General features: G+C 44.9%; 1 protein-coding gene across 1 annotated transcript in view; it reads right to left on the bottom strand.

The window, feature by feature from the left end:
• The window catches only part of LOC110505520 (regulator of G protein signaling 6), a 76332-nt gene that overhangs the window by 39415 nt on the left and 21782 nt on the right, over window positions 1-15135 (bottom strand). The window contains exon 3 of the mRNA XM_021584793.3: window positions 803-902. Within this exon, the coding sequence (XP_021440468.3) occupies window positions 803-902 (100 nt within the window). The remainder of the gene's footprint in view (window positions 1-802; window positions 903-15135) is intronic.

The raw sequence follows: 15135 nt of genomic DNA, 5'->3' as shown, positions 1-15135 counted from the left end.
CCAGGTCTTTTGTCTAACTCCTGGACAGCAACATATTTGGCACAATGCTAGCACTTGGGAGTGAGGAGTGAGACTGAGAGAGTCAAGTGTGACACAGCAGGCCTAGGGAGACATGTGAGGGGGTGAGTCACACTCAGAGAGCATCCCCCCACCCACTCCCCACCAGCCCCATAGATACTGTTGACTCTGTTGACTCACAAGCTAACACACATACACCAGCCAAAACTGTCTTACTCACTCACACTGCCCCCTTAAACCATGTCACCCAACACACAACCAGCCACACTGCATAATGACAAGGGCAGCGACATACCAGACATCACATCAGGCTTCTCTGCCAAAACCTTACGGGCTGAGACTGCCTCATCTGTCCCAATCTGCAGAGGCAGCAATTCAAATGAGCCTGAAAGGTCATATTTGCTTTAATGATTCTGACTCCTTCTCTCTCTCTGCTGAGCCACACTGAGTCATATATATCTCTCTCTCTCTCTCTCTCTCTCTCTCTCTCTCTCTCTCTCTCTCTCTCTCTCTCTCTCTCTCTCTCTCTCTCTCTCTCTCTCTCTCTCTCTCTCTCTCTCTCTCTCTCTCTCTCTCTCTCTCTCTCTCTCTCTCTCTCTCTCTCTCTCTCTCTCTCTCTCTCTCTCTCTCTCTCTCTCTCTCTCTCTCTCTGCCTCTATCTCACGCACACACATGCTGAACATGCAGCAAGCACGCTCACACACACACACACACACACACACACACACACACACACACACACACACACACACACACACACACACACACACACACAGCTGGTCACCTGATACCACACTGGGGATCTTGGACAGGAAGCTCTTGACAGTTCGGATGGCCACACCTCCTGCCTTCTCATCCTGTATCCGCATAATGACGTCTTCAATCTAACAGGGAGAGGAGAAACAACACAAGTGATCAGGGTTAGAGCACGAACTAAAACTTCCACAGTTTCTCCATAAAAAGTATTCATTTTCATATTATAATCCAATGGTGATGGGGATTACTTGTTGTGTGCTGTGGCCTGCAAAAAAAGGTCTGTTTATTGAGCCCCACAGTTCCCACGGTAACAAGGCACTCCAATGGGAAGACGTTGAGGAAGTCTGTCAGAGTGATTCCTCAGAGGCTAAGATAAACATCACAACTCAAATGCACGGCAGGCAGTGAGCTCCCCACCACATCACACACCAGCAGCCTCACTCTACAGTCAGCCAATATCACTCGCACGGACACATTATGCACACATTTATAGCTCCTTGCAGCAGAGGTTTGCGTTAAGGTGGAGAAGCTTAATAAGGGCACCACAAGCCCAGACTGATGGACTCTCAGACCAGAAATTCACACCAAATGATTTAGTACACTCATTATTATCCAGAGCCCACCTCACCTTGTGCTCACTGGCCATTAAATCCTTCATTTTGTGGCAAACACACATACACACACTGACTGCAACAAAGCTGATTATGCTCGAATGAATTCAAAATCCTGATTGTGTGCAAAAGCATATTTGATTTGGCTGCTCCCTTCACTTCCCCATCTCAGAAGGGTAATCTGTATTTATCTGCACTGTTAAATGGGAGATGGCATGGTAGTCAGGAGTCAGAAACAATCAGAAAACACTCTTTATCAGTCATTTGCATAGAGCCCTATAGGGAACAGTGATAAAGTCAAGCAATTCTCTGTTGTGTGCCATTGCCATTCCAGCATGTTCCTGACCCCCTTCTCTTCCTCTCCTCTCATCCATCATTTAAACTGACACATTTGCACGTGTGAAGTCGATCCATCAGCCTCCTTAGCTTCAGAATGTCATCTCTGAGCAAGCAAGCGCACCAAGAGCCAACTGCCTCCTCTCCTCAGTGGTTGCAGCAGGTTGCAGTTGCACGGCATGCCTCAGTACTGTGTACTCACAAGGACAACTATAGAGATGTGCAGCATTCTGGCCAATACAATTCACACGCCAAGGACAGTAAAGTAAGACAGCACAGCTTTTCAACAAGTGTAAACAACCAGGAGGAACAATCACAAGTAGACCCAATCAGCATGTCTGTCTATGGCTATCATCTCCTTGCCAACCAGCGTTGTGTTAAGTAGATTACGCAGGCCCTCAAGTTGTCGATATTACATTTAAAAAATATATAGATATATTTCACCTTTATTTAACCAGGTAGGCTATTTGAGAACAAGTTCTCATTTGCAACTGCGACCTGGCCAAGATAAAGTAAAGCAGTTTGACACATACAACAACACAGAGTTACACATAGAATAAAACAAACATACAATCAATAATACAGTAGGAAAATCTATATAAATCAAATAAAATCTAATTTATTTGTCACATACACATGGTTAGCAGATGTTAATGCGAGTGTAGCGAAATGCTTGTGCTTCTAGTTCCGACAACGCAGTAATAACCAACGAGTAATCTAACCTAACAATTCCAAAACTACTACCTTATACACACAAGTGTAAAGGGATAAAGAATATGTACATAAAGATATGAATGAGTGATGGTACAGAACGACATAGGCAAGATGCAGTAGATGGTATAGAGTACAGTATATACATATGAGATGAGTAATGTAGGGATTGTAAACAAACTGGCATAGTTTAAAGTGGCTAGTGATACATGTATTACATAAAGATGCAGTAGATGATATAGAGTACAGTATATACATATACAGATGAGATGAATAATGTAGGGTATGTAAACATTATATTAAGTAGCATTGTTTAAAGTGGCTAGTGATATATTTTACATCAATTTCCATCAATTCCCATTATTAAAGTGGCTGGAGTTGAGTCAGTGTGTTGGCAGCAGCAACTCAATGTTAGTGGTGGCTGTTTAACAGTCTGATGGCCTTGAGATAGAAGCTGTTTTTCAGTCTCTCAGTCCCTGCTTTGATGCACCTGTACTGACCTCGCCTTCTGGATGATAGCGGGGTGAACAGGCAGTGGCTCGGGTGGTTGTTGTCCTTGATGATCTTTATGGCCTTCCTGTGACATCGGTTGGTGTAGGTGTCCTGGACGGCAGGTAGTTTGCCCCCGGTGATGCATTGTGCAGACCTCACTACCCTCTGGAGAGCCTTACGGTTGTGGGTGGAGCAGTGGCCGTACCAGGCGGTGATACAATCCGACAGGATTCTCTCGATTGTGCATCTGTAGAAGTTTGTGAGTGCTTTTGGTGACAAGCCAAATTTCTTCAGCCTCCTGAACATTCAGTTTGTCTGTGATGTGAACGCCGAGGAACTTAAAACTTACTACCCTCTCCACTACTGTCCCATCGATGTGGATAGGGGGGTGCTCCCTCTGCTGTTTCCTGTAGTCCACAATCATCTCCTTAGTTTTGTTGACTTTGAGTGTGAGGTTATTTTCCTGACACCACACTCCGAGGGCCCTCACCTCCTCCCTGTAGGCCGTCTCGCCATTGTTGGTAATCAAGCCTACTGTAGTGTCGTCCGCAAACTTGATGATTGAGTTGTAGGCGTGCGTGGCCACGCAGTCGTGGGTGAACAGGGAGTACAGGATAGGGCTCAGAACGCACCCTTGTGGGGCCCCAGTGTTGAGGATCAGCGGGGTGGAGATGTTGTTACCTACTCTCACCACCTGGGGGCGGCCCGTCAGGAAGTCCAGTACCCAGTTGCACAGGGCGGGGCCGAGACCCAGGGTCTCGAGCTTGATGACGAGTTTGGAGGGTACTATGGTGTTAAATGCTGAGCTGTAGTCGATGAACAGCATTCTCACATAGGTATTCCTCTTGTCCAGATGGGTTAGGGCAGTGTGCAGTGTGGTTGAGATTGCATCGTCTGTGGACCTATTTGGGCGGTAAGCAAATTGGAGTGGGTCTAGGGTGTCAGGTAGGGTGGAGGTGATATGGTCCTTGACTAGTCTCTCAAAGCACTTTATGATGACGGAAGTGAGTGCTACAGGGCGGTAGTCGTTTAGCTCAGTTACCTTAGCTTTCTTGAGAACAGGAACAATGGTGGCCCTCTTGAAGCATGTGGGAACAGCAGACTGGGATAAGGATTGATTGAATATGTCCGTAAACACACCAGCCAGCTGGTCTGCGCATGCTCTGAGGGCGCGGCTGGGGATGTCGTCTGAGCCTGCAGCCTTGCGAGGGTTAACACGTTTAAATGTTTTACTCACGTCGGCTCCAGTGAAGGAGAGTCCTCATGTTTTGGTTGCGGGCGTGTCAGTGGCACTGTATTGTCCTCAAAGCGGGCAAAATAGTTATTTAGTCTGCCTGGGAGCAAGACATCCTGGTCCGTGACGGGGCTGGTTTTTGTAATCTGTGATTGACTGTAGACCCTGCCACATACCTCCTGTGTCTGAGCCGTTGAGTTGCGACTCTACTTTGTCTCTATACTGACGCTTAGCTTGTTTGATTGCCTTGCGGAGGGAATAGCTACACTGTCTGTATTCGGTCATGTTTCCGGTCACCTTGCCCTGGTTAAAAGTAGTGGTTTGCGCTTTCAGTTTCACGCCAATGCTGCCATCAATCCACGGTTTCTGGTTTGGGAATGTTTTAATCGTTGCTATGGGAACATATCCCAGTCCAGTGCGGAACATATCCCAGTCCACGTGATGGAAGCGGTCTTGAAGCGTGGAATCAGATTGGTCGGACCAGCATTGAACAGACCTCAGCGCGGGAGCTTCTTGTTTTAGATTCTGTCTGTAGGCAGGGAGCAACAAAATGGAGTCCGAAAGTGCAAGTAGACAACGGACCTGATCGGACAGCTAGAGCCTCTGCTCTTTTCTGTCCATAAAAAAACAATTGGATTGGTGGAAGAGGCAGGGCAGGCCAGGAGCAAGGAAGGAGGGTGTGGTCAAGCAAGGCATCCCCCGAGGCTGAATGCCCAAAGGTTTTTATCAGAACGGTCGTAGATTAGTTTAGCCTTTTTGCTTTTCCCGACATGAGTTTGTGGTGTTTTGTTTTAAAAATAGAAGTAAAAATAAAAATAAAATAAAAAAAGAAGTAAAGAAGTAAAAAAAAAAAAATAAATAAGGGATAAAAAAAACGGCATTCAAATTATAGCTCACAGCTGTGCATGGGAGAGGGTTGGGGGCGCTAAGGAGTGCATTCACATATATCTACACATTTTCATACACACAATTTTTTATTTTTTTTGTATTTTGTATTTTTGTATTTTTTCTTCCTCTCTTCTAGGTCAGTTTCAGCATTATGGACATGGGTGTATCTGTGGTCCATTTGGCCTGTCCCACGGCTTCCTTCCAAAAGGGGGGCGGGGGAGGGCCTTATATGCGTCACGGAAGTTAGAATAGCAATGATCCAAGGTTTTACCAGCCCTGGTTGCGCAATCGATATGCTGATACAATTTAGGGAGTCTTGATTTCAGATTAGCCTTGTTAAAATCCCCAGCTACAATGAATGCAGCCTCAGAATATGTGGTTTCCAGTTGGCAAAGATTCAAATAAAGTTTGTTCAGAGCCATCGATGTGTCTGCTTGGGGGAGAATATATACGGCTGTGATTATAATCGAAGAGAATTCCCTTGGTAGATAATGCGGTCGACATTTGGTTGTGAGGAATTCTAAATCAGGTGAACAGAAGGACTTGAGTTCCTGTATGTTGTTGTGACCACACCACGTCTCGTTAACCATAAGGCATACGCCCCCGCCCCTCTTCTTACCAGAAAGATGTTTGTTTCTGACGGCGCGATGCGTGAAGAAACCAGCTGGCTGCACCTTTTCCGTTAGCGTCTCTCGAGTGAGCCATGTTTCCGTGAAGCAAAGAACGTTACAGTCTCTGATGTCCCTCTGGAATGCTATCCTTGCTCGGATTTCATCAACTTTGTTGTCAAGAGACTGGACATTGGCGAGAAGTATACTAGGGAGTGGTGCACGATGTGCCCGTCTCCGGAGCCTGACCAGAAGACCGCTTCGTTTCACTCTTTTACGACGTCTTTGTTATGGGTCGCAGGCTGGGATCCATTCCGTTGTCCTGGGTGAAAGGCAGAACACAGGACCCGCTTCGGGAAAGTCATATTCCTGGTCGTACTGATGGTGAGTTGACGTTACAGCATGTGCAAATGAGGTAGGATAAGAGAGGTAAGGCAATAAATCGGCCACGGTGGCAAAGTAATTACAATATAGCAATTAAACACTGGAATTGTAGGATGTGCAGAGGATGAATGTGCAAAGTTGAGATACTGGGGTGCAAAGCAGCAAGATAAATAAATAAATACAGTATGGGGACGAGGTAGAATGGATGAGCTATTTACAGATGAGCTATGTACAGGTGCAGTGATCTGTGAGCTGCTCTGACAGCTGGTGCTTAAAGATAGTGAGGGAGGTAAGAGTCTCCAGCTTCAGAGATTTTTGCAGTTCGTTCCAGTCATTGGCAGCAGAGAACTGGAAGGAGAGGCAGCCAAAGGAAGAATTGGCTTTGGGGGTGACCAGTGAGATATGCCTGCTGGAGCGCGTGCTACGGGTGGGTGCTGCTTTGGTGATCAGTGAGCTGAGATAAGGCGGGGCTTTACCTAGCAGAGACTTGTAGATTACCTGGAGCCAGTCGGTTTGGCGACGAGTATGAAGCGAGGGCCAGCCTACGAGAGCATACAGGTCGCAATGGTGGGTAGTATATGGGGCTTTGGTGACAAAACGGATGGCACTGTGATAGACTGCATCCAATTTGTTGAGTAGAGTGTTTGAGGCTATTTTGTAAATGACATTGCCGAAGTCGAGGATCGGTAGGATGTTCAGTTTTACGATGTATGTTTGGCAGCATGAGTGAAAGATGCTTTGTTGCGAAATAGGAAGCCGATTCTAGATTTTATTTTGGATTGGAGATGTTTAATGTGAGTCTGGAAGGAGAGTTTACAGTCTAAACAGACACCTAGGTGTTTGTAGTTGTCCACATAAGTCAGAACTGTCCAGAGTAGTGATGCTGGACGGGTGGGCAGGTGCGGGCAGCGATCGATTGAAGAGCATGCATTTAGTTTTACTTGCATTTAAGAGCAGTTGGAGGCCACGGAAGGAGAGTTGTATGGCATTGAAACTCATCTGGAGGTTAGTTAACACAGTGTCCAAAAAAGGGCCAGAGGTATACAGAATGGTGTCGTCTGCGTAGAGGTGTATCAGAGAATCACCAGCAGCAAGAGCGACATAATTGATGTATACAGAGAAGAGAGTCAGCTCGAGAATTGAACCTTGTGGTCCCCCACAGAGACTGCCAGAGGTCCGGACAACAGGCCCTCCGATTTGGCATACTGAACTCTATCGGAGAAGTAGTTGGTGATCCAAGCGAGGCCGTCATTTGAGAAACCAAAGCTGTTGAGTCTGCCAATAAGAATGTTGTGATTGACAGAGTCGAAAGCCTTAGCCAGGTCGATGAATACAGCTGCACAGTAATGTCTCTTATCGATGGCAGTTATGATATCGTTTAGGACCTTGAGCGTGGCTAAGGTGCACCCATGACCAGCTCGGAAACCAGATTGCATAGCAGAGAAGGTACGGTGAGATTCGAAATGGTCAGTAATCTGTTTGTTAACTTGACTTTCAAAGACCTTAGAAAGGCAGGGTAGAATAGATATAGGTCTGTAGCAGTTTGGGTCTAGAGTGTCTCCCCCTTTGAAGAAGGGGATGACCGAGGCAGCTTTCCAATCTATGGGAATCTCAGACGATACGAAAGAGAGGTTGAACAGACTAGTAAATGGGATTGCAACAATTTTGGCAGATAGTTTTAGAAAGAGAGGGTCCATATTGTCTAGCCTGGCTGATTTGTAGGGGTCCAAATTTTGCAGCTCTTTCAGAATATCAGCTATCTGGATTTGTGGGAAGGAGAAGTGGGGGATGTTTGGGCGAGTTGCTGTGGGGAGCGCAGGGCTGTTGACCGGGGTAGGGGTAGCCAGGTGGAAAGTATGGCCAACGGTAGAAAAATGCTTATTGAAATTCTCAATTATTATTCATCGGTAGTGACAGTGTTTCCTAGCCTAGTGCAGTGGGCAGCTGGGAGGAGGTGCTCTTATTCTCCATGGACTTTACAGTGTCCCAGAACTTTTTTGAGTTTGTACTGCAGGATCCAAATTTCTATTTAAAAAAGCTAGCCGTAGCTTTCCTAACTGCCTGTGTATATTGGTTCCTAACTTCCCTGAAAAGATGCATATCACGGGGATATTCAATGCTAATGCAGAACACCACAGGATGTTTTTGTGCTGGTCAAGGGCAGACAGGTCTGGAGAGAACCAAGGGCTATATCCATTCCTGGTTCTACGTTTTTTGAATGGGGCATGCTTATTTAAGATGGTGAGGAAGGCACTTTTAACGAATAACCAGGGATTGACGGAATGAGGTCAATATCCTTCCAGGGGTCCGGAGTGAGCTTCAGGAGTATCCCAGGAGCCCTAGCCGGGAGATGGGTCTAGCATGGGCTAGCGCCAGGCTAGTTGGTGCTAGCTCCGGGATGGAAACGTTAGCCAGTAGTAGTCAACCCGGGTTGCAGTTAGCTAGCTGCGATGATCCAGATGAAAAGGTTCAGAGTTTGTGGTAGGAATCCGGGGATATGGAGAGAAAAATAGATCCGGTATGCTCTGGTTTGAAACGCGTTGTATGAACTGGCGAGAGCTTTCCGAGCTAAAGGTTAGCGGATGACCGCTAGCAGTGGTTAGCTGATTGATAGATGATAGCTGAAAGCTAGTTAGCTAGCTAGCTTATGTTGAGGTATTCCAGTTTGGAGGTTAGTAGAAATACTTTAGAAAAAAAACAGATCCACACCACACTGGGTGAGGCTGGTTGCCGGAGAGTATTTTGAAGTTGAGGTTTAGGAGAAATATTAAAAAGAATGCAAAGAAAAGATATAAAAATATATATGGGACATGACAAGACGCCATCTTGCAACAAAATAAATATGTACCTGAGCAACACATTTGAGATGCTTATGGATTTAATAATAGCCCTATAATGTTTCAGACCGAGGAGAGGAGGAGAAATAGTGAGGCAAGACAATTACAATTCTCTCACCATGAGTGTCTTCATATGAATTATTAAATGAAAGCTCATCCACAGAGAATTTCTGCCTTTACACAGACTGTGCTGTTGCTGTGCTGTTGATACCTCTTCACAGACTGCTCTTAGAGAGAGAGAGAGAGAGAGAGAGAGAGAGAGAGAGAGAGAGAGAGAGAGAGAGAGAGAGAGAGAGAGAGAGAGAGAGAGAGAGAGAGAGAGAGAGAGAGAGAGAGAGAGAGAGAGAGAGAGAGAGAGAGAGAGAGAGAGAGAGAGAGAGAGAGAGAGAGAGAGAGAGAGAGAGAGACCACACTGCATCAACTCTGTATTTTCAGAGAGAAGAAACAGAGATTTTACAGTATGCTACATTAACATTCTTGTCTTTAGCCGGTGTGTTGTGAGCAGAGACATTTTAGAATGGCACAATCAGTCCAACCATATTTACTGCCTTCCTGTGTATGAATACAAACCTTGAGACAAAACAATGGGGAAAAAGCTTAGAAACCATTTCCATTTTGTACAATGCAGTGCCTCTCCACACACCCTGAGAAAGTCAGTGAAAGGATTGAGTTATTTTGTTCTTGTGTAATAATGGATCTTGAACTCCATAACAGCATTTAAAATAACTCATTATCTCCCTATAGGATGACAGTGGACACGAAGTACTTAGCAGGGGTACAGAACATTGCCGTATCTTTTCGCTATGGAAGCTAATGGTGTTTGCAGCTTGGTGTGGAGGGCTTTGAGAGCTGAACATTCCTGCTAGCAGGCGATAACAGCACTTTACCCCTCTGCACTGAGCTCTATAAATGGCAATCGTGCGCGCACGTGAGTGTGTGTGTGTGCGTGCGTGCGTGCGCGTGCGTGCGCTGGGCCCCGTTGTCAACAATCTCTCTTATCAGTGAAGCTACTGAGGGCCCATGCTGCTGTCAGGGGAGTGCCACCATTTCACTCAGCCAGACGCCCTGGGACGCTCCCTGACCAGCCATTACAGAGTGGAGTGTGAGGGCCCAGTGGAGGTAACAGGGTCAGGCACGTGTGAGAGTGGCTGTTTGAACCTACAGAAGCCTAATGATGCTAGAATCTTATAAACACAATTTATAAACACAGAAACACCATGAGGTCTTGTGGTACCATGTAAGCTGTGTGGTTTCGATTACCAACTGGAGTTTCTATCTCATTGAAAGAGTGGTTTCAGTTGAAATAATGTCTGTAGGGAGCTACTACTGGATACGAGAAAGAACTACATTTCCACCAACCAGGATGTGTTTAAATACCGGTCATGACAAGAGCCTTTGCTCAAATTGTGACTAATACTAACTACAGTACCTTAAATCTGTAAATGGTGCGAGACAAGCTAATAATAAGATAATAAAACCAGAAAAGTCTCCCAAAATGAGGCCTTGATAAAAAATGTATAAGGCTGTAATAGAGCATTAATGATTCAACAGCCGTCACCTCCACAGACACACTCGTCATTGACATTTATGGCTGTGAAAGTCATGATGGCCAATCGGAAAACTTTTAAGACTGTTTTCTGACCTACTTTCTGCTAAATGAGGTTCTCTGTACTGCTCAATTAACATATGAGCAGAGCCCAACAATTTGAAATATAGAATAGACTTCTGATAAGTGCATATTGGATAAGTGTAAACTCTTTCTACGTGCAGTGAGAGTTCACAGACCCAGTACATTCTTCTGACTTGCTCTGGATATCTTCATATGGATTAGTGCATGCTTTCTAACAGTCCAAAGCCATCACAATGAACTGTTTATGGAGCAAGTAACTTTTAGGCAAGAAATCAAACATACTTTTTTTTTCTCCTAGGACCAGCCAGGCATCACACTGTGGGAATAGCAAGCTGATATCTAGCTTGGTGCCAGCTGGTCTGGTCTGCTCTAGGGATGCAGGTGTGAATGAGGGCTGCTGGGGTAGAGAGAGTCTCCCTGTACCCTCTATGGTCCAGAGGGGGGCCTGCAGCAGGTCTAATCATGAAGAGGGGGCTCCGGGTGTTAGGGAGCCTCTCCTGGATTTGTTTCACCAGGGAGAGAAACTGTGACAGCTACTGGGACAACCCTCACATGCAGCAAGACAAGCAATGACTGGAAAGGCCAAAAGTGGAGAAACCAAATACACACATACAGTATAGTTTACAGTCACTCACCTCCCTCCCTTTGCTCTATTCTAGTTCTTTAGGCAGTCATTACGAAACCCATGTACCTGCTCAAGCCATTACTCTCTTTCCTGCTGACTTATCAACAATGTAGAATGTCTTGAAAACAGAAATGCATTAATTGATGAATGTGTATTGGAAATAGTCCCATGATAATTCTCAACAGGATACATCTCAGTTATGTGTGCGTTTTCAGTGTTTTATGACAGTATGTTCCTGTTCCCAAGCGGATAATTTTGCACCTTACTGAAGCCATTTTCCTCCACCAACATAGCTCATCCTTTTGATCACAGGAAAGCCTGGATTGTACTGCAAACACATAAAAATGAATCTTTCAGCGTGGAGAAAAAGCTCCAGAAGATGAAAATCCATGTTCTACCACGTCCTTGCTGTTTCATTGTTCTGATGAAAGTCTTTGGGTTGTAATTGTTTGACTGTAAGGTTGGCACACAATGCAGGAGGAAGTTATGATCATGCACACTAGCATAAGACAACTCATTTCAGGGGGGGCATTGGGCTTCTGAAAAAGAACCCTCAGCCATGTTTCCACAGCTAAGACTGTGACCGCTTCAACCTTGCTTCTCCAATACTCAGTATGTTGAAAATGTATTTATGATTATAAAAATCTAATACAGACATTGTTACAGCGACAGGCCAAACTTTTAGAAGTGAGTCACATACTCTGCTCAGACAGTTCATCTGGAGCACCTTCACATTGCCACAGGCAGGGCACCAGCAGTTTTCATTGTTAACTTTTCAGCCAGTAACCTCAGTGGTCATTCAACATTCTGAGCCTGCTCTGGTAAGATGGGGCAGAGGTGCAGCATACTGAAAAAGACCCAATTAGCTGCAGCTTGATTGACTGTTCAGCCTGCAGGCCTACTGGGGCCGAGGTCCACAGGAAAAGCCCAAGTGTGAATATGTGTGTGATTCAGAACCAATGCCTACATGGTCAAAGTGTTGATGGCAATGAGAGTTGCCTGCTTGGGCCAGTTGGAGCTCCCTTGTTAAAGAGACTAATAAGAGACTAATAATGGCGCCGGAGGAAATTGACGCTGACGTTTTACGGGCTCCTCACCAATTGTGCTTGTGGTTTTTCACATTATTTGTAACTTATTTTGTACATAATGTTTCTGCCACTGTCTCTTATGACCAAAAATAGTTTCTAGATATAGTTTCTAGATATTAGGACAGTGACACCTCGTACTGGACCAAGATTTTTTCTTTAACGAGTCGGACGCAAAGGATTTACTAAAAACACCGGACAAGGCCCAAATCCCCGTCATGAAGAAGAGACAGAGATATTGGGGATGTAGGTCGGGTTGCCTTGTAAGGATCCGACGGCAAGTGGGTAAACCGCGTCTACCATCAGTCCTATTAGCCAACGTGATTGGATAATAAACTGGATGAGCTCCGATCAAGACTATCTTACCAACGGGACATTAAAAACTATAATATCTTACGTTTTACTGAGTCGTGGCTGAACGACGAAATGGATAACATATAGCTGGCTGGGTTTTCCGTGCATCGGCAAGATAGAACAGCTGCCTAAGACAGGGGGTAGTGGTCTGTGTCTATTTGTCAATAACAGCTGGTGCACAAAATCTAATATTAAGGAAGTCTCAAGGTTTTGCTCATCTCATGATAAGCTATAGACCACACTATTTACCAAGAGAGTTTTCATCGACATTTTTCGTAGCTGTCTATTTACCACCACAAACCGATGCTGGCACTAAGAACGCACTCAACAAGCTGTATAAGGCCATAAGCAAACAAGAAAATGCTCATCCAGAGATGGCTCTCCTAGTGGCCAGGGACTTTACTGCAGGGAAACTTGAATCCGTTTGAACTCATTTCTATCAGCATGTTACAAGAGCAACCAGAGGGGAAAAAAACTATAGACCACCTTTACTCCACACACAGAGACACAAACAAAGCTCTACCTCGCCCTCCATTTGGCAAATCTGACCATAACTCTATCCTCCTGATTCCTGCTTACAAGCTAAAACTAAAGCAGGAAGTACCAGTGACTCGCTCAATACGGAAGTAGTCAGATGATGCAGATGCAAAGCTACCTGACTGTTTTGCTAGCACAGACTGGAATATAATATTTCAACTCCCGATCGGCGCAGCGGTCTAAGGCACTGCATCTCAGTGCTAGAGGCATCACTACAGACCCTGGTTCGATCCTGAACTCTATCACAAACAGACGTGATCGGGAGTCCCGTAGAGCGGCGCACAATTGGCCCAGAGTCGTGAGGGTTTGGCCGGGGTAGGGCGTCATTGTAAATAAGAATTTGTTCTTAACTTCACTAAGGTAGGGGGCACTATTTTCACTTCCGGATGAAAAGCATGCCCAAAGTAAACTGCCTGCTACTCAGGCCCAGAAGCTAGGATATGGATATATTTTTGGTTGATTTGGATGTAAAACATTCCAAAGTTTCCAAAAGTGCTAAAATAATATCTGTGAATATAACAGAACTGATTTGGCAGGCGAAAACCTGAGTTAGTTTTCTATTGACGTAGGACTTAAATTGCACTTCCTATGGCTTCCACTAGATGTCAACAGTCTTTAGAAATGGTTTCAGGCTTGTATTCTGAAAAATGAGAGAGTAAGACCACTCTGAATGAGTGGACCCTACAGTGTCCCAGAGATTTTTCAGGCGCACATCCGTGCGCCTTTCTTGTTTACCTTTTATATTGACGAAGTTATTGACCGGTTGAAATATTATTGATTATTTAGGCTAAAAACAACCCGAGGCTTGATTATAAACACAGTTTGAAACGTTTCTACGAACTTTACGGATACTATTTGGATTTTTCGTCTGCCTGTTGTGACTGCGTTTGAGCTTGTGGATTACTGAACAAAATGCGCAAACAAAGGTTTTTTGATATAAACAGGGACTTTATCGAACAAAACAAACATTTATTGAGTAAATGGGAGTCTTGTGAGTGCAACTATATAAAGATCATCAAAGGTAAGTGATTAATTTTATCTCTATTTCTGACTTGTGTAACTCCTCTACTTGGCTGGTAACTGTTTGTAATGACTTGTCTGCTGGGCGCTGTTCTCAGATAATCACATGGTATGCTTTCGCCGTAAAGCCTTTTTGAAATCTGACACCGTGGTTGGATTAACAAGAAGTTAATATTTAAACCGAAGTTTAACACTTGTATGTTTTATGAATTTTTATAATGAGTATTTCTGTTTTTGAATTTGGCGCTCTGCAATTTCACTGGATGTTGGCCAGGTTAACTGACTTGCCTAGTTAAATAAAATATTATTTTGACGGCATTGAGGAGTACACCACATCAGTCACTGGCTTCATCAGTGCATCGATGATGTCATCCCCACAGTGACCGTACGTACATACCCCAACCAGAAGCCACAGATTACAGGCAACATCCTCACTGAGCTAAAAGGTAGAGCTGCTGCTTTCAAGGAGTGGGACTCTAACCCAGAACCTTATAAGAAATCCCACTATGCCCTCCGACAAAACATCAAACAGGCAAAATGTCAATACAGGACTAAGATTGAATCCTACTACACCGGTTCCGACGCTTGTCAAACCTTTAAACAGGTCAACATTCACAAGACGGATTACCAGGACGTGTACTCCGAGAATGTGCTGACCAACTGGCAAGTGTCTTCACTGACATTTTCAACCTGTCCCTGACCGAGTCCACAATACCAACATGTTTCAAGCAGACCACCATAGTCCCTGTACCTAAGAACACCAAGGTAACATGCCTAAATGACTACCGACCCGTAGCACTCACGTCTGTAGCCATGAAGGGCTTTGAAATGCTGGTCATGGCTCACATCAACACCATTATCCCAGAAACCCTAGACCCACTCCAATTTGTACACCGCTCCAACAGATCCCCAGATGACGCAATCTCTATTGGACTCCACACTGCCTTTTCCCACCTGGACAAAAGGAACACCTACGTGAGAATGCTATTCATTGACTTCAACTCAGCGT

The sequence above is a fragment of the Oncorhynchus mykiss genome, chromosome 25 (assembly GCF_057628025.1).
Source record: "Oncorhynchus mykiss isolate SJ-2025 chromosome 25, ASM5762802v1, whole genome shotgun sequence".
NCBI lineage: Eukaryota > Metazoa > Chordata > Actinopteri > Salmoniformes > Salmonidae > Oncorhynchus > Oncorhynchus mykiss.
Note: the sequence above shows the minus strand (reverse complement) of the source record. Positions and strands in the feature narration are given on the sequence as shown.